Here is a 21,705-nt window from a genome sequence, read left to right as displayed (position 1 = left end):
AGCAATACTCTGTATGTAACGGTCTAATTTTTAGTTAGTGAAATTTGGTAAGCGAGGAATAAAAATACAAAATGTTTAATACCTCCACCGCTCGTTAGCGGATTTTGACAATCTATAGCTTGTTCGAAAGGTATTTTCTAAGCTTTATATTTATGTGCACTTAGTACGACTACATTGTTTTGTTCGAAAGTTGTTGAGATAATTACATAACATTAGTGCACATACATATATACCCACACACACAGACATTGTCCAAATTTGTCGAGCTGAGTCGATTGGTATACATTTCTTTAGTAAGAAATGTAAAAACTACAAAAAATACAATTTTTACACATCCAAACATTCATTTATTGGAAACTAAACATCAGAATGAAAACGCTTTAAATCCACCTAACAGTGTGATGAGACATTTCTTATAACTCTTATCATTCTCTTCGAATATAATATCGTTTGAGAACATTTAGAACTTGATGTTTCACGATGTTTTTGATAACACATACTACATGGGATAAAGACAGGACTCATAGAATCGCTCAAATCGGCATAGGACAACATCAGTGCTAGAAATCTCAAATGCTAAACCAAATCAATGGAAAAGCGGAAAAATGGCCCATAAAATAGACGGACAAACGATTTTTTGCTAATGCTCTGTTAGTAACATATCTAAACTTTTCATTCAATGCAGTGTGTATGGAAAACAGAATTTTCCTAAAGGGGTTATTTATTTTTTTATTATTTCGTTTATTTGACACGGCTCATAGCGGTAGCTTAACGGAGCCATGGATCTTTCATGTGTTTACAATATGTATAAAAAAAATAAAAACAAATATTATGAATTATCCGTTGGATCTCGTGCGCGCAAATTTTTATTGCGAGCGAGGACCTTCTTTCGCGACTCGCCTACTGCGTCATTGGGATAATTTAATTCTCTCCTGTCCTTCACATCAAGGCTATCATCGTTAAAAGTGGCTTGGTTCTCGCGATCAGATGTTCTTTCCTGCTTCTTGGACTTACGGGAGACCAATGTAAATCCGTCGTCATTGTTATTATCTTTTTCACCGATGTTGCTTACATTGGTTTTTGGAGTGCTGGATGCTGCTTTTGTAGATGTCAATATGGACTGAACAGCTGCCACAAATTTGGCAACCGTTTGTGGCTCAGGTATTGGTATTGAAAACTCTTTTTTGGGCTGGTTTGCCGTGGATGCGTCGGTAATCGGTAGAGATGCATTCTCCTCTGTATCTTCCGCGCAAGGTTGCTCGTGGTGCGCTGTCTGATTACAATACTTGCTCGTAGGTGTTTGCCCCTCATGGGTGCATAACGTAGTTTGATTAATAGTGGCTTCGTGGGTTTTGAGTTTTATAGTCAAGTGGGAGGGGATGGGTCTTTCGATTCGCATCCTCACCACAAGAACACCGTTAGGTGTACCCGGAAAGAAATTTCTCCACGTATCAGGTGTAACGGATTCTACTTCTCCGTATTGCGACATAAATTTTGCAATTATATCAGGAGGGGTACGTGGTGATAAGTCAGGTAGCTTTACATCTACGTAGTCTTTTTCTATATACACGGGAATCCTTATTCCAACTTTATTACTTTCAGCCACGTGCTTCAAGTTGTTCTGCAAAACGAAACGTTCGGCTTGGGCTAAAATGTTGAATGATACGAGTACTACATTGCGAAGATGATGATACTGAAGATACATAACCTCCTTAAGCCTCAGCTGCATCTTCACCTTCAGCAGGTATTCCGCTTCACGAAAACTCAATCGTATTGAACAGAATTTAAAGTCAACGACCGCTGTGTTGGGTCGGAGCAGAGTTTTTTCGTCAACTTTACTCATGATGGCAAGAATAAATGAAATGCTTCCTTTGTTCTCGAGACAATGCACACTAGATCGAGAGATTGCAAGTTGTTGTTCACTTGGTTCTATTGTACGTCTGACTTGAGCAGAAGTAGAAAGTAGACTGAAAGGGGGGTTATTTATGTCATGCTGAACCAAAAAAATTTTTTTTTGGAATCAATTTGAAGTATGTCAAATAGCGTTTAATCAAATTTCCAACGCGACTGATTACTTAGAACTGAAATTGCAGCTCTTGATGTCACACTACCTCTGAAGTGCATGCGCATTCATAGTTCAAACTTTACTTCGATATCGACTTTTACTAAAAGTGACTACCCAGTAGTATCTTTGATTTGCATTATTATCGCTAATCCCAATGCCATAGAAAAAATAAAAAAACTCTCGAAACCCGTTAAAGAAAAACATCATCACTGGAATTTTCATCACGTAGCAGCGTAGCTAGAAATTCGGTTTGGTGAAAATTGAATCTAATCTACAAATGGCATAATTCCGAAACCGTCATATTTTAAGTTTTAAAATTATGAAGATTTTTTTTCAAAAAATAGTAACAAAGTAGGGAGTATATCGAGTATTTAAATGGCATTTAGACACGTTTTTATTAACCTCAAGGTGCAACTTAAGCTGACATTGAGTAAATCAGGACATATTTCTTTCCTTCTGTATAATAAAGTGAAGCTGTTAAAATATTCTTCCCTTCCCTTGATCTAGTGTGATAGCTATTTCTGATTGTACAATATAAATTTCTCTTAAAGGGGCCTTGTAGCACATTTTTTGCATATTTGCATCCTTAAGGTAAGAAAAATATGCTCAAGAAAGGATTTATTCGAATTCAGCCTGTTTGTCTGCTAAAGCCCATCAAACATATTTTCATATGAGACTGACAATATCGGGCGCTAATCAAATGGGGTCTTCTTCTTCTTATTATAATAGATAGGCAGTATTCGAGGAAGTTTCTTGTGGACGAGTGTAGAACGACTTTGTTTCTACTTACTTAGGGTCAGCAGCGTAGCTAGAAATTCGGTTTGGTGAAAATAGAACCTTATGTACAAATGGCATAATTCCGAAGCCGTCATATTTTAAGTTTTAAAATTATGAAGATTTTTTTCAAAAAATAGTAAAAAAGTTCGTTTCTTTATCAAATTTTTTGAGACTATCATTTAGAACAACTTTATTGCAGAAATGAATACTACGTGCAGGGAGTATATCGAGTTTTAAAATGACATTTACGAAATGTTCCTTAATCTATTATATTTTATATTGAACAACTTTTTTATTGCGAGCGTCACAAACTCAAGCTTTGGATAAAATGTAAAATTTATTGTTTATAAATAGTAGAAGATCATAAACAGTAAAATCATAATAATTTAATCCTGAAGCCTTCTCTTGGTTACGCCGTTGTTTGGAGTTATTTATATAGTTTTTTCATGTTCCAGGTTTCAGATCAATCCGATGTTTGTATCTTAGAAACTTTGCAGTCATCAGGTTCGCGCAAATGAAAATTTTGCCATTGAAAAGTGATCAAGTTCCATGTAGACAACTTGGAATTGCTCGGCGGTTATTTCTGGCGATTGTAGATAGACAAATGAAATACGAAATTCGTTTTATCGAAATAACATTTAACTGATTTAATTACTTTACTACTATATTGAACAATAAATAGGCGACAAAGGGTAATCTACGAACAACAATCTATAACTTTTAAAGTATTCAAAATAGATATTTGATGTCTTCAGTAAAGTTATTCGCAAAAGAGCTACAAATTTGCTGAAGACATAAATTCAATGCAATTACTTCCAAGAAAATTTATGAAAATATCTCACTCGTAGATGAATTAATAAAAATAATATCAAAAGAAAAGCCATATTGCATCCATTAAATTACTATTGACCTAAAATTAGCCGTTTTGGCGGTAAAAATAGATTGCATGTTTTTAGTCTCATTTGTGGCTATGGGAAATGATAAAAATCTTTCGTCAATATTCAATGATAAATATCTCTTTTGATAATAGTCCGATTTCAACAATCTATAGCTCGTTCGAAAGTTATTCGTATAGGCTGTCCAAAAATATATAAAATGTATATCTATACCATCAACGTCGGCAGATAATTTAAAAAAACTGCAAAAAACACAATTTTTACACTTTCAAACGGTCATATCTGGGCAACTAAACATCAGAATCAAAAAATATTTATTAGCGTTCTGTCTGGCTAATAGGTCCTTCATTTAAAATTTGTTTGGATAAGATCGGTTCAGTCATTGCTGAGAAACACAAATGAGAATTTGTCCGTTAAATACACATACACACATACATTGTCCCAAATCGTCGAGCTGAATCGATTGGTATATAAGACTCGGCCATCCGGGCCTCGGAAAAATTTCGAAAGTTTGAGCGAATTCTGTACATTTCTTTTATAAGAAATGTAAAAACCATTAAATAGCGCTCTGTCTGGGTGATAAGCCTTTTATTTAAAATTGGTTTGGATAATATCGGTTCAGCCATTACTGAGAAACACAAATGGGAGTTTATCCGTTACCTACACACACACACACATGCACACACAGACATTCTCCCAAATCGTCGAGCTGGGTCGATTGTTATATACATTTCTTATATAAGAAATGTACAAATATAACTTTTTCAAATAGCATTATCTTAGATTAGGGCACTTGACACTAAATACCACTGCTGTCATATGAAATGGCATACTTTTAAGTATGGATGATGATGATGATGTAGTGAACCCACCATCAGTGCAAGGGCTACGCCAGTGGCTGCAGTTGCTTTTAACAGCAAAGCTAAATGTTGCTAGCAAACGACTTTCAATTTAGCGCTGTATGAAGGGCCAAAAAGGGTTGGATCCATAAGCAGAAGTTCTTATGCGCACTTCATAAGCCATTATTATCTTCTGACTAGAGACAGGCAATCCACGTACCCTAATCCATGACACAGTTCGCATGATGCCCTGATGCACCCTCCCTGCCTAAAAGATCAAATTAATAAATAACATGAAAATATGCATATAACAAATGCAATAAATGTTTTTCAAATAGCGATAATAAAAGATAATTAAATAAATAGAAGAAATAAAATATAATTTTGAATATATTAAAAATTATGTATATTGCAAATATGTTAAATAAAAGCAGGATGAAACCCCAGTTCGACCTTAACACCTGAAATACACATCTGACTTCATAAACTGCAATATAATAAAAGCTGGTCCAACGACCTCTACCTTCGGTCGCTCATATTCTGCAACCGAATAAGTGCTCATAACTATTCAACGAAAATAGTTAGATATGTAGTGCCATGAAACAAATTATTAGCCTTAAAACAGTCTCAAAGTTGTCAGTTGACTACTTCGGTTTTTAATCAATACTGCGAAAGATATTTAAATAAAACAATTTTTCTAAGAAACACTAAACAACATCCTAACATTCGATTTTAAATTTGCTGTAAAACAAAATGACAGATAGAGCTAACATGTCTTCAGCAAACTTTTCCAAAATTTGTCGTTCTACAACTTCGTTGATGGTCGTTTGGCTCTAGCTAGAACGATTAAAAAGTTATTTTTTTATCTTGGTAAAATTAGAACCACCCTAACTGTAGTTTTAACAAAAAGAAGGGGCTCACAAACTACGAAAACTTCTCCAAAGACTTAATAAGGCTAAGTTGTTTAGCTTTAGTAAAATCTCAAAATGACCTGCTAAATTTGCATTCTAGACCACTGTGCATTGCGAGACACGAAAGCCTTTGAAATACCGTATAACTTCGTAGAACATCAGATTGCACAATCTCTTACCATTGCATAGATAGGCGTATTACCTTGAATTAATGGAAGAAGTCTTCATTTTTCAAATGAGAAAATAAAGTATTGTTTGCTACTCTACAACTTTGTAGAACATACAAATGCTTCATCTTCTCATACCGTTGCACAGTGGCACGACGAGTGACAAAATCCCAAAAATCAATGTGTTGTAATTCTTTTGAAAATTTTAATTTTCTCTCAGCTTGAATAAAATAATCTCAAAATTTTTCGATAATAGGATGAAAAATGAATTTTTAGCATGTCGTTGAAGCAATTGATGTCGAGGATTTTTCGACATCATTTGCTTCAACGACATGTTAAAAATTCATTTTTTGTCCTATTATCGAAAAATTTTGAAATAATTTTATTCAAGCTAAGGGAAAATTAAAATAAATATTCAATTTATTTCATGAGAATTGTTCGTACCGTCGAACTTCAATTGGCGATATCTCAAGAACTACATGGCCGATTGGAGTAGCTTTAAGTTCGTTGGAAAGAAGAATTAACATGATAAACTATAGATATGAGCTTTTTGTGCGAATATCTTTAATGTTTGTTCTACATCAAGAAATGGCAATTGAGAAATTTAATGTCATATCAGTAATTTATCTTTATACGTCTTACAATTTTTGAGATGATCTTCCATGAATCACTTATCATGAGTCTGACTCAAAATTTATTATTATTACATCTTCGTTATATATCGTAGATTACACTTAATGCTATTGCTAGTGTCAATGTTAAAAATTTCTAATTGCTAACTTATAATTAGATGTAGTGGTATGGAAGTCATAAACTAAAACAGTTTCGTTCAATCTGCTGCTATCTACCGGATTGTTCTGGCTATATGTGGTACGGTGCCTGGGAATCCACAGAAGCGGACGATTCCTTATATCACGAGGGGGAACAAATAAATGAATCCTTGAGAGAACATCGGGTCAGTCAATATTGTTCGACAACATATCATAAATGAACATTCTTTGCAAAAACGTGCGGCGAGACTCCAGCGTTGGCAAATCTAGCAACATGCATCTATTATTATACGGCGGAAGACTGATAGGGTCGTTCCAAGGTAATTTTCTGAGAGCAAATCGTACAAAACTTCTCTGCACGCGCTCCAGTCGGCTACTTTGAACGGCATTGAATGGCGCCCATACTTGTACAGCATACTCAAAAGTGCTCCGGACCAGTGCGCAGTATAAAGATTTCAGTGCGTAGAACTCCACAAAATCGACTGTGTTTCGTTTCAGGAAACCCAATGTTGCAAAAGCCTTCGCCGTTGTTGCATTGATGTGGTCGGCGAAACGAAGTTTTCTGTCGAATAACACAACCAGGTCACGGATAGAATCCACCCGCTCGATGACACAGGCTTGAAGAGTATATTCGCAACGCCTTATATTTGCCGAGCGTCCGAAACTAATAATCTTACATTCATCAATGTTGATCTGCATACCGTTCAGCAATTTTGTGCAGATTCAAGATATAACAGGCCTCATCTTGCGCATTTTTGCACCGAAGGTGTTACATCTATGCTTTTAAAAACACATTATGGGCACGCCCTGTAGCTCATCAACCTTCTTATAAATTGGTTGCCTAAACAACATCATATTACTAAAAAATTAGTGATTTTTACTAGTTTTGTCAACCATTCCTGCTATCCTATGTGATTGGCTACTATTATTAACGTGTATATTAACCCTTAAACGACCAACGCCTTCAAATGGGTTTACGTAAAAGTAGTCTATATATTCCATACGAACTTTAAGTTTTTTGGGGGAGGGGTTAGAGTTAACCGATTTCGTTCAAATTAAATATATATATATATATATATATATATATATATATATATATATATATATATATATATATATATATATATATATATATATATATATATATATATATATATATATATATATATATATATATATATATATATATATATATATATATATATATATATATATATATATATATATATATATATATATATATATATATTGTCTTCGAATTAATAATTTTCGTACAGACTGAAATACTATACTAACTTAAACTTATTTTCAATTTGAACATTTCTCTACTTAAATTTTTTTTTTTAATTTTTTTTTTTAATTTTTATTTATTTATTTATTCTTATTTTTCATCTGACCTGTGTTGGTCTACATGAAATGTTTCTAGAATGGGAAAAGCCCATTTCAGGATATGCTTCAGAAGCAATCCTCAAATGGGCGTAAAAACCCATCATCTTTTCAAATTTTTCACAGTTGATTACAATGATTTTACACTACAATTAAACTTAATCACATAGTACACAGTATTGCAAGAACAAAAATTACAAATATCACAAAAATGGAATCTAAAAATCTAAGTCAACCTTCTTAGTCTATTTTTGAAAACATCACAAGATACAGAAAAGTCAAAATGGTCATAAACACTATTAAAAACATTACACATCGCCCTAATGGGTTCGTTCTGACCGCACTCTGTGCGCTGAAATTCCAGTTTTAAGAAGTTATGCGATCTGAGATTTCTAGGGGGCACATAGATATTTATTTGTGAGAGAATATCTGGAGCATCTATTTGACCAGTTAATATCTTCCCAACAAATACTGCTCTAAATGTGTTCCGCCTTTTCGCTAGGGTTTCCATATCGAGCAGACGACAGCGATCGATGTACGGTGGTAGCTCTGCTGGGTTACGCCATGGGAGAGTTCTAAGAGCAAAACGGAGGAATCTTGCCTGCACTGCTTCTATTCGGTTGATCCAAATGTTCGTATAAGGACACCAAAAGGGTGCTGAAGCTTCCAGGACAGATCGAACTAGTGAGAAATAGAGTGCCCGTAAACAATATGGATCAGTGAATTCTTTGGCGATTCTTATAATGAAGCCGAGGTTTCTATTTGCCTGTGCTATAACATGAGAATAATGATTTCTGAATGTCAGTTGTGAGTCCAGGAGTACTCCGAGGTCTCTGATAACTGTCATTCTCTCTAGCGATTCCCCTGAGATGGTGTAGCTCCAGAGTATTGGATTTTTTCTGCGAGTAAAAGATATTATGGAACATTTGGCCACGCTGAGAGCCAGCAAGTTGCGACTACACCAGTTACAAAAAGCATCTAAGTGTCGCTGCAGTGCCACGCAATCTTCTATTGACCGCACAATGAGAAATAGTTTGAGATCATCAGCGTATATAAGTATACACCCTGGAGGTATAACATAGCAAACGTCATTGAAGAACAACGAAAAAAGCAACGGTCCTAGATTGCTCCCTTGAGGCACTCCCGACAAGTTAATGAAGCTGTATGACTCGCTATTTCCTAATTTTACAGATAGAGAACGATTTACGAGATATGATTTAAGCCACCCTGTGAAATTTGACGAAGCGCCCAGCCGCTTTATCTTTGCCAGTAGAAGAGAGTGATCTACACGATCGAATGCAGCCTTGAGATCCGTGTATATAGTATCAACCTGAGATCCAACTTCAATATTTTTAATACAGAGCGAAGTGAATTGGGCTAGATTAGTAGTTGTCGATCTGCCTGAAAAAAAGCCATGTTGATCCTTCGATATGTATGCTTTGGTCTCACGAAACAGCACGTTTCCTACTAAAATCTCAAATAACTTTGATCCAGCGCAGAGTGAGGTTATGCCACGATAGTTCGCAATATTTTGCTTATCACCTTTTTTAAAAACGGGAAACATAACTGATTTTTTCCAACACACGGGAAACGCCGATTGCAATAGTGATTGATTGAAAATTAGCCTTAAAGGCGTACACAATGCGCTTGCGCATCTTTTCAGTATAATGGAAGGAATACCATCTGGTCCTGCTGATGTTGAAGACTTTAGCTTTCTCATGGCAGTTAAAATGTCTTCGTCAGTAAATTGGATATTACCTACATTAATTACATCATGAGGGACATTCTGAAGGCCATATTCCACCTGAGTGGAGTTAGCCGAGTCCTTTTTAAACACACTCGAGAAATGTTGAGCGAATAGGTCATAGATGCCGCTTGGAGTGCTTGATGTTTCACTTGCAAGGAACATACTGGAAGGAAGCCCATTTTCTTTGCGTTTTCCGTTAACGAAAGACCAAAACTACTTTGGATTTTGTTTCAGGTTTGATTGGGTTTGTGCTACGTGTCTTGAATAGAGGAACCGATTATATGTCTTGTAACTGTTGCTAGCTTGAATAAACTCTCGTTTTGTAATGGGGTTTCGTCGGTTGGTGTAATGCCGAAGCGCAGCTGCTCGCAATCTTTTCAGCTTACGTAGCTGACGATTGGACCATGCCGGTTTTGGTCGGGGACGTGGTGCGGGAACTGTTATTCTGAATAGCTGTTTCAGAACCAGTGAAAGTTTTTCTACGGCAACATCTACATCGATCGCGGAATTTAACAAAGTCTCCCAATCAATTGCCTGTAGTGAACTTTGAAGCCTAGAGAAATCAGTCTTCGAAAAGTTGAACTCCCTGACATCCAGAATTTCGTCAAAAATAACCAACTGGGGACAAATCTGCGTTACTAGAAGAGGAGGATGATATGCGTCACAGGCAACTAATGGCTCAAGAGCTTCTGAAACGGCGCAGTTAATAGAAGCTTCTTCATTTACGAACAGGAGATCCAGGGTTCGATTTCGTCTGTTATTTACGGTACACATTTGCAGCATGTTCAATATAGACATTCCGTCCAATAAGGCAATACTCGCTCTCGAAAAGATAGATTCAGAAGGATCTGGAAAGGCATAACCGGAGGGTGTACTCTTCCAAAGAAGTCCTGGCTGATTATAGTCACCAAACAGTAGATGAGCCATGTTGGGTTGAATGGAAGTTGCGATGTCAAGTGCTGAGTCTATGTGCTTCTGAATATTATCTATATCACTTGCGGAATCAGGGGGAATGTATACTACGCCTACACAAATATTAGTATCGCGCCCGCGAATATCTACCCATAGTTGTTCGAGATCGTTACTATCCGTTTTATGTTTGGACGAGAGCCGGTTGGACACTGCAATAAGCACACCACCTCCACGTTTTTTCCCTGTACTGTCTGGATCGCGATCTTTACGGTAAACCGTGTACCTTGGGCCGAATAACTGGATCGAATGGATTTGATCATTCAGCCACGTTTCGGTTAGAACAATGACATCATATTCGGCCTCTGAAACAGCGACGAACAACTCGTCAATTTTGTGCGTAGTCCTCTCACGTTCTGGTAGTAGATACTAAGTTGTTCCTCCAGATAGTGTCCTGATGGTTGAGCGGTAGAAAGACGAGCGGCGATGGTGGTGGCGTTTGGCTGTAATAGGGGTGGATTTTCAGCGGGAGCAGCATCTGTATGTCCTACTTCGGAAGAACATATACATTCATTGCATTTACCTGTGAAAACAAAAGCAGGAACTTCAAATTGCTCTAATTGTTTTAGACTGCTGTTATCTGACCGGAACATATCGTAGTCTCTGCTTTCAGATTTTGTTGCCAACATACAGGCGTCGGAGTTAAGCTGATCACGTCCAGTGGTAAGCTGCAATTGATCTGACCGGGAAGGGTCGCTGCCAAGTTAAAATCAAAATGATAAAAAACGCTATTAAAGAGCTGACAGCAAACATCTACCGGGTTATTCTGGCCGTACTGCGTGCGATGAGTAGAGCGCCGAAAGAAGTCCATTCTCCGCAGAGACCTACCAGGAACGTTGAAGTCCAACTTAGCGAGAAGCAGAGGGCAGTCAATGTTGTCAGCGAGAAGATCGAACACAAAAAGTCGCTGCAGAAAAACTCTCCTGTTTCGTAGCGTAGGCAGGTTGATAAGAGCACAACGATGCTCATACGGTGGTAGTTAAATCGATTTCGCCAGGGAAGCCGTCGAAGGGCATACCGAACGAAGCTCTTTTGCACCCGTTCTATGCGATAAATGTTTTTTGTGTGATACGGGGCCCAAATGATAACTCCATACTCTAGAATGCTGCGTACCAGACTGATGTACAGTGCCTTCAGGCAGTCGACGTCGTTGAAATCTTGGGTGTTTCGTTTGATGAGTCCTAGTACTGCATAGGCTTTAGCAGTATGAAGTGTTCGATGAAACGTAGCTTACGGTTAAGTATAACACCAAGGTCCTTGATTGATGAAACTCGTCCTACTGGGGCAGCGCTCACTGCATACTCAAACGTAACTGGCGAGAGTATTCGTGTGAATGTGATTATGTTGCATTTCTGAATGTTTATAGTCATTCCGTTTCAATCACACCAACTCATGATCCTATCTATGTCCATTAGGGCATCGCAAAAAAAACTTTTTTTTGAATTCTCAAAGGCCCCCCTCCCATATTGTTCCAAATGTCAAAGTAAACTCAAATGCCAAATTTCAGATCATTTGGACAATTCTAGACTCCCACCCACTTCGCTTGAAATTTTTGAAATTAGTACTATGGGAAAATATAGAGGAAAAATATACTAAATGTTATAATTTTTGAAGTAGCAATCCGAAAATTACAATTTATACCTCTTTTTAAAGGAAATGACCTAAGTATTTGAAGGGAGATACTCCTCTTTCTAGAAAAATAGGGGAAAGTGGGGTACTGGGTCATTTTGGCCCAAAATCCCCTATTTTTAATAATTTTTCTGCTTTGTGATGCAGATCATACATATTTTGTAGTTTTTCTAATGTGAACAAATCTCAGAAATCGAACAGAACCTTTTTGACCTTTGTCCGAATGCGGGAAGTTGGGGTTATAGGGCCTTTTGTCATAAAAATTAAATTTTATAATTTTCTCGTGCATATATCTCTATTATTCTTCAATCAATTTTCATGAAATGTAGCTTGTTGAACGCAGAAAATTCTTATGAATGCAACAAAAATAAATTCTTTAGCGGTAAAATTCAGAAACATCAAATTTTTTGGCATTAACTCTACAAATCACATTTTTTTCATTAAATGTCCTAATACCTCAACTTCCCCTATTTTTCCAAGATGGAAACTTTTCTCATGCGATTCTGAAGCGTATTTTACACTAAAAGTAGTAAATTTATTAAGAATTTTGTTTTTAAATGGAGTTAATATGTGCAATTTTATGATCAAAATGGGAAGTCGAGACTATATATCAGATAATTTGATGTTTCTGAATTTTACCGATAACGAATCTATTTTTATTGTACTCCTAAAGATTTTTCACGTTTAACAAGGTACATTTTATGAGAATTGATTGAAAAATAATAGATATATGCACGAGAAAATGATAAAATTATATATTAATGACAAAAGGCCCTATAAACCCAGCTTCCTGTATTCGGACAAAGGTCAAAAAGGTTCCGTTCGATTTCTGAGATTTTTTCACATTATAAAAACTCCAAAATATGTATGATTTGCATCACGGAGCAGAAAAATTATTAAAAATGGGGGATTTTGGGGGCAAAATGACTCAATACCCCACTTTCCTCAATTTGTCTAGAAAAAGGAATATCTTCCTTCAAATACTAAGGTTATTTACTTTAAAAGGAGGTATAAATTGTAATTTTCTGATTGTTACTTCAAAAGTTATGGCATTTAATATATTTTTCCTCTATATTTTCCCATAGCATCAATTTCAAAAATATCAAGCGAAGTGGGCGGGAGTCTAGAATTGTCTAAATGATCTGAAATTTGGCATCCGAGCTTACTTTGACATTTGTCACAATAAGAATAAATATGGGAGGGGGGTCCTAATGTCCATCTGGTTTTTTCTTCAATGCCCTAATGTCCATCTGAAGTGCACAACAATCTACCAGAGTTGTTAGGGTGCGATAAATTTTCAGATCATCTGAGTACATCACATTACACGATGTCAATTCGCTGCAAATGTCATTCACAAAGAGCACGAAGAGAAGAGGTCCAAGGTGACTCCCTTGAAGTACACCAGATGTGATGACGAATGGGTCTGAAAGTATAGTTCCAAGTCGCACAGATTCACTGCGGTTTGTAAGGACGAGAAGATCCAATCCGTCAGCCAGTCAGGAAATCCGATTCGCCTCAACTTTTCAACAGCTAGCTGATGAGGCGATCGAAGGCTTTGGAGATATCTACATACACTGCATCAATTTGTTGTCGTTTCTCTAATTTACCAATCAGCGTTGACACATAGCTCATTAGGTTCGTCGTTGTTGAGCGCTTTCTAACAAACCCATGCTGATCTGTAGTGATAATGTGTTTTACTGCAGGGTAGAGAATATGTAACAGCATACTTTCAAAAACTTTTGGAAGGCAGCTCAAGATTGAAACTCCCCTGTAATTTATGACGTCATGGACATTACCGGCTTTATTGTTATTAAAACCTCCTTCTACTTCGCGGGAAAAATACTTTCACCGAGAGAGCGATTGAAAAGCATGGATATCGGTACAGCTAACGATGAAGAGCATTCCTTGACGAAACACGGTTGTATTCCGTCCGATCCTGGTTCCTTTGAACCGTCAACACCACGTAGATTGGTGTACACTTCGCGTTCGGTGAAATGTTACAGGCAAAACTAAACATCAGAATGAAAACGCTTTAAATCCACCTAACAGTGTGATGAGACATTTCTTATAACTCTTATCATTCTCTTCGAATATAATATCGTTTGAGAATATTTAGAACTTGATGTGTCACGATGTTTTTGATAACACATACTACATGGGATAAAGACAGGACTCATAGAATCGCTCAAATCGGCATAGGACAACATCAGTGCTAGAAATCTCAAATGCTAAACCAAATCAATGGAAAAGCGGAAAATGGCCCATAAAATAGACGAACAAACGATTTTTTGCTAATGCTCTGTTAATAACATATCTAAACTCTTCATTCAATGCAGTGTGTATGGAAAACAGAATTTTCCTGTCATGCTGTGTCAATGTCATGCTGTGCCAAAAAAAAAATCGAATTTTTTTTGAATCAATTTGAAGTATGTCAAATAGCGTTTACTCAAATTTCCAACGCGACTGAGAACTTAGAACTGAAATTGCAGCTCTTGATGTCACGCTACCTCTGAAGTGCATGCGCATGCATAGTTCAAACTTTACTTCGATATCGAATTTTTCTAAAAGTGACTACCCAGTAGGGGAACATGGGGAGACTTGACCAGGTTTTCAGCTAAAACTGCATAAATCTCTAAAAAGGTCATCAATCCATTAAAAGTCATTGAGATATAATGCGCAAAGTTATTGTGCGTCTCTATGATTTTTGGCAGAATTTTTAATTTAATTTTTGAAAAGTTACAAAAGTTTTTCAGAGGTCGTTTTTTTTTTTTTGGTCAAGTCTCCCCACTGCGGGGCGTGGGGAGACTTGACCAAAAGATTTTTTTAAAAATCATAACAAAAAATAATGACATAAAACATACTGTAATTATTTTTTTCCATATTGTCGAGATCTTTAGGTAGCAGTAAAAAATATAAAAGGGTTGCATTTGATAAATTTAAATTTTTTATGATGCATTTCTTTTTAAGCATTAACTGTACTGCTTGCATTGCATGTTCACACATCACGAAATCAGTCCTACTATTGTTTACTGACACTAAAATATAAAGACTTATGTTTGAGGTGGGATTTTTTATGGCGTGATTAACATTAACAGTAGATATCCAAAGCATAATAGATATCAGGAATTTTGTATCTTTCTTCAGCTAATTGCCACTTGGTCAAGTCTCCCCATAAAATCTTGGTCAAGTCTCCCCAACATTAGTTATTACGTTGAATGTCATTCAAATTCTAGTAATAACTATTCCAATGTTCCAATTTATGTATAATCATTTCACTGCTTCACAAAGATTAAGATGGTATATTAGTACATTAATAGTAATTAGTAGTCGAGTAGATATGTCCATACAAAGTTTGATAAAAAATTACATCATTTAATGCAAATTTATTAATCACGTAATCTTTTCTGTAAGGAAAGGATTTTTCATTCCAAACTTTTAAAGTTACCTTAAGGGATCGAAACGAGTATAAAAATATTTTTGAAAAAAATTTTATAATCGAATAGAAGACACCATAGCCAAAAATAGAATTTTGCGCATGGTCAAGTCTCCCTATGTTCCCCTAGTATCTTTGATTTGCATTATTATCGCTAAACCCAATTCCATAGAAAAAATAAAAAACTCTCGAAACCCGTTAAAGAAAATCATCATCACTGGAATTTTCGTCACTTGTGTTAGTGCACTGGGCGCACGCTGCTCTGAAAATCTAACGAAATCGTCTTAGGCCACCAGCGGGTCTCATTCCGAGCCATTTGCGGCGGGTTAAATCTGTAAAGAATTCTATAAACTAACTTCTATTCCATAATTTTCAGTTCAGCAATTCGAGAGATTGTGCTCACCGCAAGCCATGAAAAATAAACTGCGTTGTGGAGCGACGGTCACTACTCCGCTTACTAAAACTATTAATAATTCTCAAATACTTTTTAATTTTTACAACCTTATATCTGTATTTTCTCATTCCGCAACATATAAACCCTTAAGTAAACCAATTAATTTAGTAGCCCATTTAACATAAACTATCGCACGAATGGGAATAGGATCACCAAAATTCTCGATAAAAGTCGAAGTCGATAGAATAACCCCTTGAAAACTACCAAAAAATTGGTGTAGTTCGATGCAATCGAAAATAAATATCCTCAAAAATGGGATGTACCTATTAATGTGGGACACAGTGCATAATAAATACAGTAAAGACCCGTTTTTATTAACCTCAAGGTGTGTTTTAAGCTGACATTGAGTAAATCGGGACATATTTCTTTCCTTCTGTATAATAAAGTGAAGCTGTTAAAATATTCTTCCCTTCCCTTGATCGAGTCTGATAGCTATTTCTGATTGTACAATATAAATTTCTCTTAAAGGGGCCTTCTAGCGCAATTTTTTCACATATTTGCATCTTTAAGGTAAGAAAAATATGCTCAAGAAAGGATTTACTCGAATTCAGTCTGTTTATCTGCTAAAGTCCATCAAACATATTTTCATATGAGACTGACAATATTGGGCGCTAATCAAATGGGGTCTTCATTGCATTGTAATAGGTAGGCAGTATTCGAAGAAGTTTCTTGTGGACGAGTGTAGAACGACTTTGTTTCTACTTACTTAGGGTCAGCAGCGTAGCTAGAAATTCGGTTTGGTGAAAATCGAACCTTATCTACAAATGATATAATTCCGAAACCATCATATTTTAAGTTTTAAAATTATGAAGAATTTTTTTTCAAAAAATAGTAACAAAGTTCGTTTCTTTATCGAATTTGTGGAGACTATCATTTAGAACAACTTTATTGCAGAAATGAATACCACGTGTAGGGAGTATATCGAGTTTTAAAATGAAATTTACGAAATGTTCCTTAATCTTTTATATTTTATCTTAAACAACTTTTTATTGCGAGCGTCACAAACTCAAGCTTTGGATAAAATGTAAAATTTATTGTTTATAAATAGTAGAAGATCATAAACAGTAAAATCATAATAATTTAATCCTGAAGCTTTCTCTTGGTTACGCCGTTATTTGGAGTTATTTATATAGCTTTTTCATATTCCAAGCTTCAGATCAATCCGATGTTTGTAACTTAGAAACTTTGCAGTCATCAGGTTCGCGCAAATGAAAATTTTGGCATCGATAAGTGATCAAGTTCCATGTAGACAACTTGGAATTGCTCGGCGGTTATTTGTGGCGATTGTAGATAGAAAAATGAAATACGAAATTCGTTTTATCGAAATAATATTTAACTAATTTAATTACTTTACTACTATATTGAACAATAAATAGGCGACAAAGGGTAATCTACGAACAACAAGCTATAACTTTTAAAGTATTCAAAATAGATATTTGATGTTTTCAGTAAAGTTATTCGCAAAAGAGCTACAAATTTGCTGAAGACATAAATTCAATGCAATTACTTCCACGAAAATTTATGAAAATATCTCACTTGTAGATGGATTAATAAAAATAATATCAAAAGAAAAGCCATATTGCATCCATTAAATTACTATTGACCTAAAATTAGCCGTTTTGGCGGTAAAAATAGATTGCATGTTTTTGGTCTCATTTGTGGCTATGGGCTATATATATATATATATATATATATATATATATATATATATATATATATATATATATATATATATATATATATATATATATATATATATATATATATATATATATATATATATATATATATATATATATATATATATATATATATATATATATATATATATATATATATATATACTGACTAAATAAAATTCGACTAAAAAATTGACAGTTGTCCTACTATATCTGAAAACACGTTCGTTCGCCGTATTGTTAACCGGAACAGCACTCCATACATCATGATCTGATACTTTTGCAATCCGCTAGCAGCTTGAAATCCCAAGTTTCATCTGCCAACTATAGTAGATAGTCTATAAAATCGTACTAGTCTCATGGGTTTGGATATGATATTGTCCTAAAAGGAAACAAACTAAAAAATGTTTTTTTTTTCAAAAGCTTCGGGCTTAGAAATAGGAAAGGATTGAGATATTAAATCACAGTAATAATCTGCATCAGAAGATGCCATAACCCGCATACCCCTAAAGATCCCTATTGGAGCAACTGACAGCTGGCAAAAATTACCCGAGGGAAACGCTGACTATTTTTTTCGATAAAAAAATAAACAGAAATATTTGGCGGTTCACGAAAGTTAGCTGTTTCCTCCCAGTTTAAAGTTGATTTTTATGATAAAATATGTCATTAGTGTTCTTTTTGTGATTAATTACTTTTTTTAGTATCTCCTTCAAATAAAACAGGAAATGGATACGCCGCCAGAAAAAGCCGATAAACAAAGCCGGAAAAGCGCAAGCATACTACGTTACCACTACCTAAACAATCATTAGAAAATGTGATTGAGTACATCAGAGATTACCTTCAAGAAGTTAGCAACTTATACACAACGACACTAACTAATTGATGCTGAATGGCAAGCGTAACATCTAACACATTTATATCATTAAAAACAATCCGGAATATGAATTCAAAATAAATGTTCCATTGGTTATCAAGGTTTATTTTTTTTTTCTAGATAGCCACAGGAATCAACCAATGAGTTCCTTGAAATCAATGACATTCAATCGTCAATCACTTTTTGACTTTTAGTTTTGACATAAGAGTGTCTTTTAGTGGAGCATGCGGCATGCTCCAAGTAGCGGACACCCAACTTACGAACACCCCAACTAGCGAATTCGCGCTGTATTGTGCACTTCCCACTAACCTTGACTCCGCACTTTCAAAGTGCGGGTGATCTTAACACTGCGAGCGCATGTATTTCATGTTCACATGTAACTGACCAATCTATGAGAAGAATGGTAAGTGCGCAGTGCGGTTAGAATTCAGTTTTTAGTGCCACAAGCAATAATATTTAGATGCAAATGCATTATTTAAGTTGCGCTTTTCGGATATGTTTCCTCTACAATGTTCTATGGAATTGGTCTAGGTATGTCCCAAAATTTCACGAATGCAACCAAAAATGGAATCCAGAGAATGCAACAATACCCTCATGTATATACGAATGACTGTGAAGTTGGATATGGCGTACAGTATTGTGTGGATACCCTTTACAATGTCTCCTGGAGCCGCATCTGAAAGCAATACGATGTTATACCAAATCGTTCAAGTACATGTACTAAATTTTTCCTCTCAATTTTTTTTACTTTTTAATTTCAGTTGAGCGGTTCGCTTTGGAGAGCCTGTCTATAAAAACACGCTTCAGGGAAGAGGCCATAAAACCGACAATTTTTAATATTATTGTTTTTCAACTTGTTTTTTCCGATAGTACTACTAACAAGTTATCTTTCGCTTTTTCAAATAGAATTTGCATGAAATCCTTAAAAAAATCACAAACTTGGGTTTTCCCCCTCAATTTTTTATATTGCAACTTGATAAGGGATATGATCATTTACTTTTTATTCATTATAACCAGAAGAACTAATATTTGCCCCTAGCAGATTTGAAATTGATTAGTTTACGATTTTATTAGAGGCTTGAATTTCAATTTTAAAAAATCTGTTTCAACTTGTCCCGGTGTACCTTAATGTAAAATATGCAAAACATCCACTATTGTGTCCAAAATACCCTCGTCACCCTAAACGAAGTCATTCTGTTTATGAACATTAAACATTCACTTTTTTATTTTGTGTGATTCCTTTTCATTTGTTTGTTATTCTGAGTTTGTTCTGCTGTGATCGGTTGTGTGCTAGTTATGATATTATGATAAACAACAGTGCAGGTCTGTTAAAACATCAAATGTCGTTAAACTGGAATGAACTTTAAAGAAAGATTGCTATGTATGTTGAAGTTCATGGTGGCTTGCATCATCTATTACTTACCAAATTTAATTTTATATTTTACATGATATTTCATGACTTATTTGACGTTACCAGCAAGGCGACACTTCTTAATATAATTCGTTTGTCTCTTTGCTAGCGTTGATATAAATTTGTTTACTATCACTATTTACGCTTTATTAATGTTTTTTTGTACCAACTATTTGTTTGTGTTATTACAACAAAGAAGTAGCATATGTTCATAGCTTTTTTATGCTTTTATTTCTTGGCTTGTCTTTTTTTATAATTATAATAAATCAATATCAATGTTGATTGCTTTGATGTTGCTTTTAGTTCTTAACTGCAACAACCGATAATACACATGTCACGATCATATCTCATTAACACCTTCGAATCAACCTAACTTATATTCGATTCCTTTTCAAAGAATCGTTTCAATCAAAGCAGTTCTTTTAAATTTTTAGTACTATCTACGCGTTAACCATTTTAGTGAGGGCGAGGACGATAGAAAAAATAATCATCTGATGCACAAAGGCTTTGATGAGTAGTTTTACTGTTTTTACAGATGTATGTTGTATTGACTTTGATTCATGCATTTATTTTGAGCTTGTATCTATTGTAGCTGATTTGGCAGTGATCTCTAAAACCTCTTTACTCAATAGTTTAGTTTTGTAGTTGATGTTGAATGGATTCGAAATGAGTACACTCATTCCTTTGCTTTCTGGGAGTTTATACAGAATCGGAAAAGTAAACATTTATTTCTTCATATGATGATATCAATTAATCGCAATTGTATCCAAAAGCCAAATAAAAAAGCGTAGTCGTTTTGCTCTACATATCGCGGCGGAGAAATACAAAGAATCAGGTAATAATTGGCAACCAGTTGTATAATTCGAAATATGCTGCATTGCCGTGATACACATAACAGTTTCATCAACAAGAATTCCTAAGCAAATGTTACTGTTTTGCATATAGCGGTAGTACAGCATAAATTAAATTCACATTTACCTTTCTACAATCGTATTTTGTTTCGCTGACATGAGTCAACAAGCGGAAACTTCTTAATTTAAAACCATTTCGCGTTTAAAAAATCCAATTTTCATCACGTGTAGATTACAACTGCACAAATGTAATTAAGGTTGGGAATTGTAAAAACGTATCAGTAAATATAAGATCAGTTTTCAGGACCCACGATTCAATTATCCAGAATGATTTAATATACATCTTAAGCCCACTCTGTAGCCATGATCCACGTTATGTTGTCTTATATTTATGCTTCATTTTTTGATCCTTGAAAACCAGAAAGGGTTGCAGTGTTATACATCTTTTAGTCATAGCTTATAAATTTACTTAAATTTGTTATGATGTTTTCCTTTTTGCTTGTGCAATTTGTTATGTACTTTTAAATCTCTAGGGCTGACTACATGTGGATGGAAGCTGTGAGAACAATCAAATGTCTCTACAGAAAATATATTAGTTGTAAATGCATGTTTTCATCTTCTATAATGTGTAATTCTGCTGACTAGTAATGAGATTCTAAACATGTTTGGCTAATTAGTTTATTTATTTATTCGAAATGATCATCATAAGTTTTCGAATAACTTAATCCGTAATTTTTGTGTGTAATTAGTAAAATCCGTCGGGCGTAAGTTCAATTTAAATCAAAATAAATTTACTCCGAATCCGTACTCAATTTTGTCGACATCTGAAAATCAAGAAAAGGCATTT

The 21,705-nt window shown here is 35.1% G+C and overlaps 2 protein-coding genes across 6 annotated transcripts in view; both read right to left on the bottom strand.

The window, feature by feature from the left end:
• LOC131678512 (nose resistant to fluoxetine protein 6) overlaps positions 1-21,705 on the bottom strand; it is a 1,156,332-nt gene that overhangs the window by 1,022,741 nt on the left and 111,886 nt on the right. Inside the window, exon 1 of one of the 2 annotated variants that reach the window (XM_058958713.1) lies at positions 20,020-20,155. The exons of the other annotated variant lie outside the window; for it this stretch is intronic. Coding sequence (XP_058814696.1) covers positions 20,020-20,053 — 34 coding nt within the window. The 5' untranslated portion in view covers positions 20,054-20,155. Of the gene's footprint in view, positions 1-20,019; positions 20,156-21,705 lie in introns of those variants that run through there. 2 annotated transcript variants of the gene reach the window in all.
• Positions 19,399-21,705, bottom strand: part of LOC131678513 (innexin shaking-B) — a 1,756,176-nt gene continuing 1,753,869 nt past the window's right edge. For all 4 annotated transcript variants that reach the window (XR_009303664.1, XM_058958720.1, XM_058958722.1 and 1 more), the window contains one exon: positions 19,399-21,682. Coding sequence is in view for 3 of the 4 variants with exons in the window: in XM_058958720.1 (XP_058814703.1) it covers positions 21,639-21,682 (44 nt within the window). In the remaining variant the exon portion in view is untranslated. The remainder of the gene's footprint in view (positions 21,683-21,705) is intronic.

Source organism: Topomyia yanbarensis, chromosome 2 (genome assembly GCF_030247195.1).
Source record: "Topomyia yanbarensis strain Yona2022 chromosome 2, ASM3024719v1, whole genome shotgun sequence".
In the NCBI taxonomy this organism is placed as follows: domain Eukaryota; kingdom Metazoa; phylum Arthropoda; class Insecta; order Diptera; family Culicidae; genus Topomyia; species Topomyia yanbarensis.
Note: the sequence above shows the minus strand (reverse complement) of the source record. Positions and strands in the feature narration are given on the sequence as shown.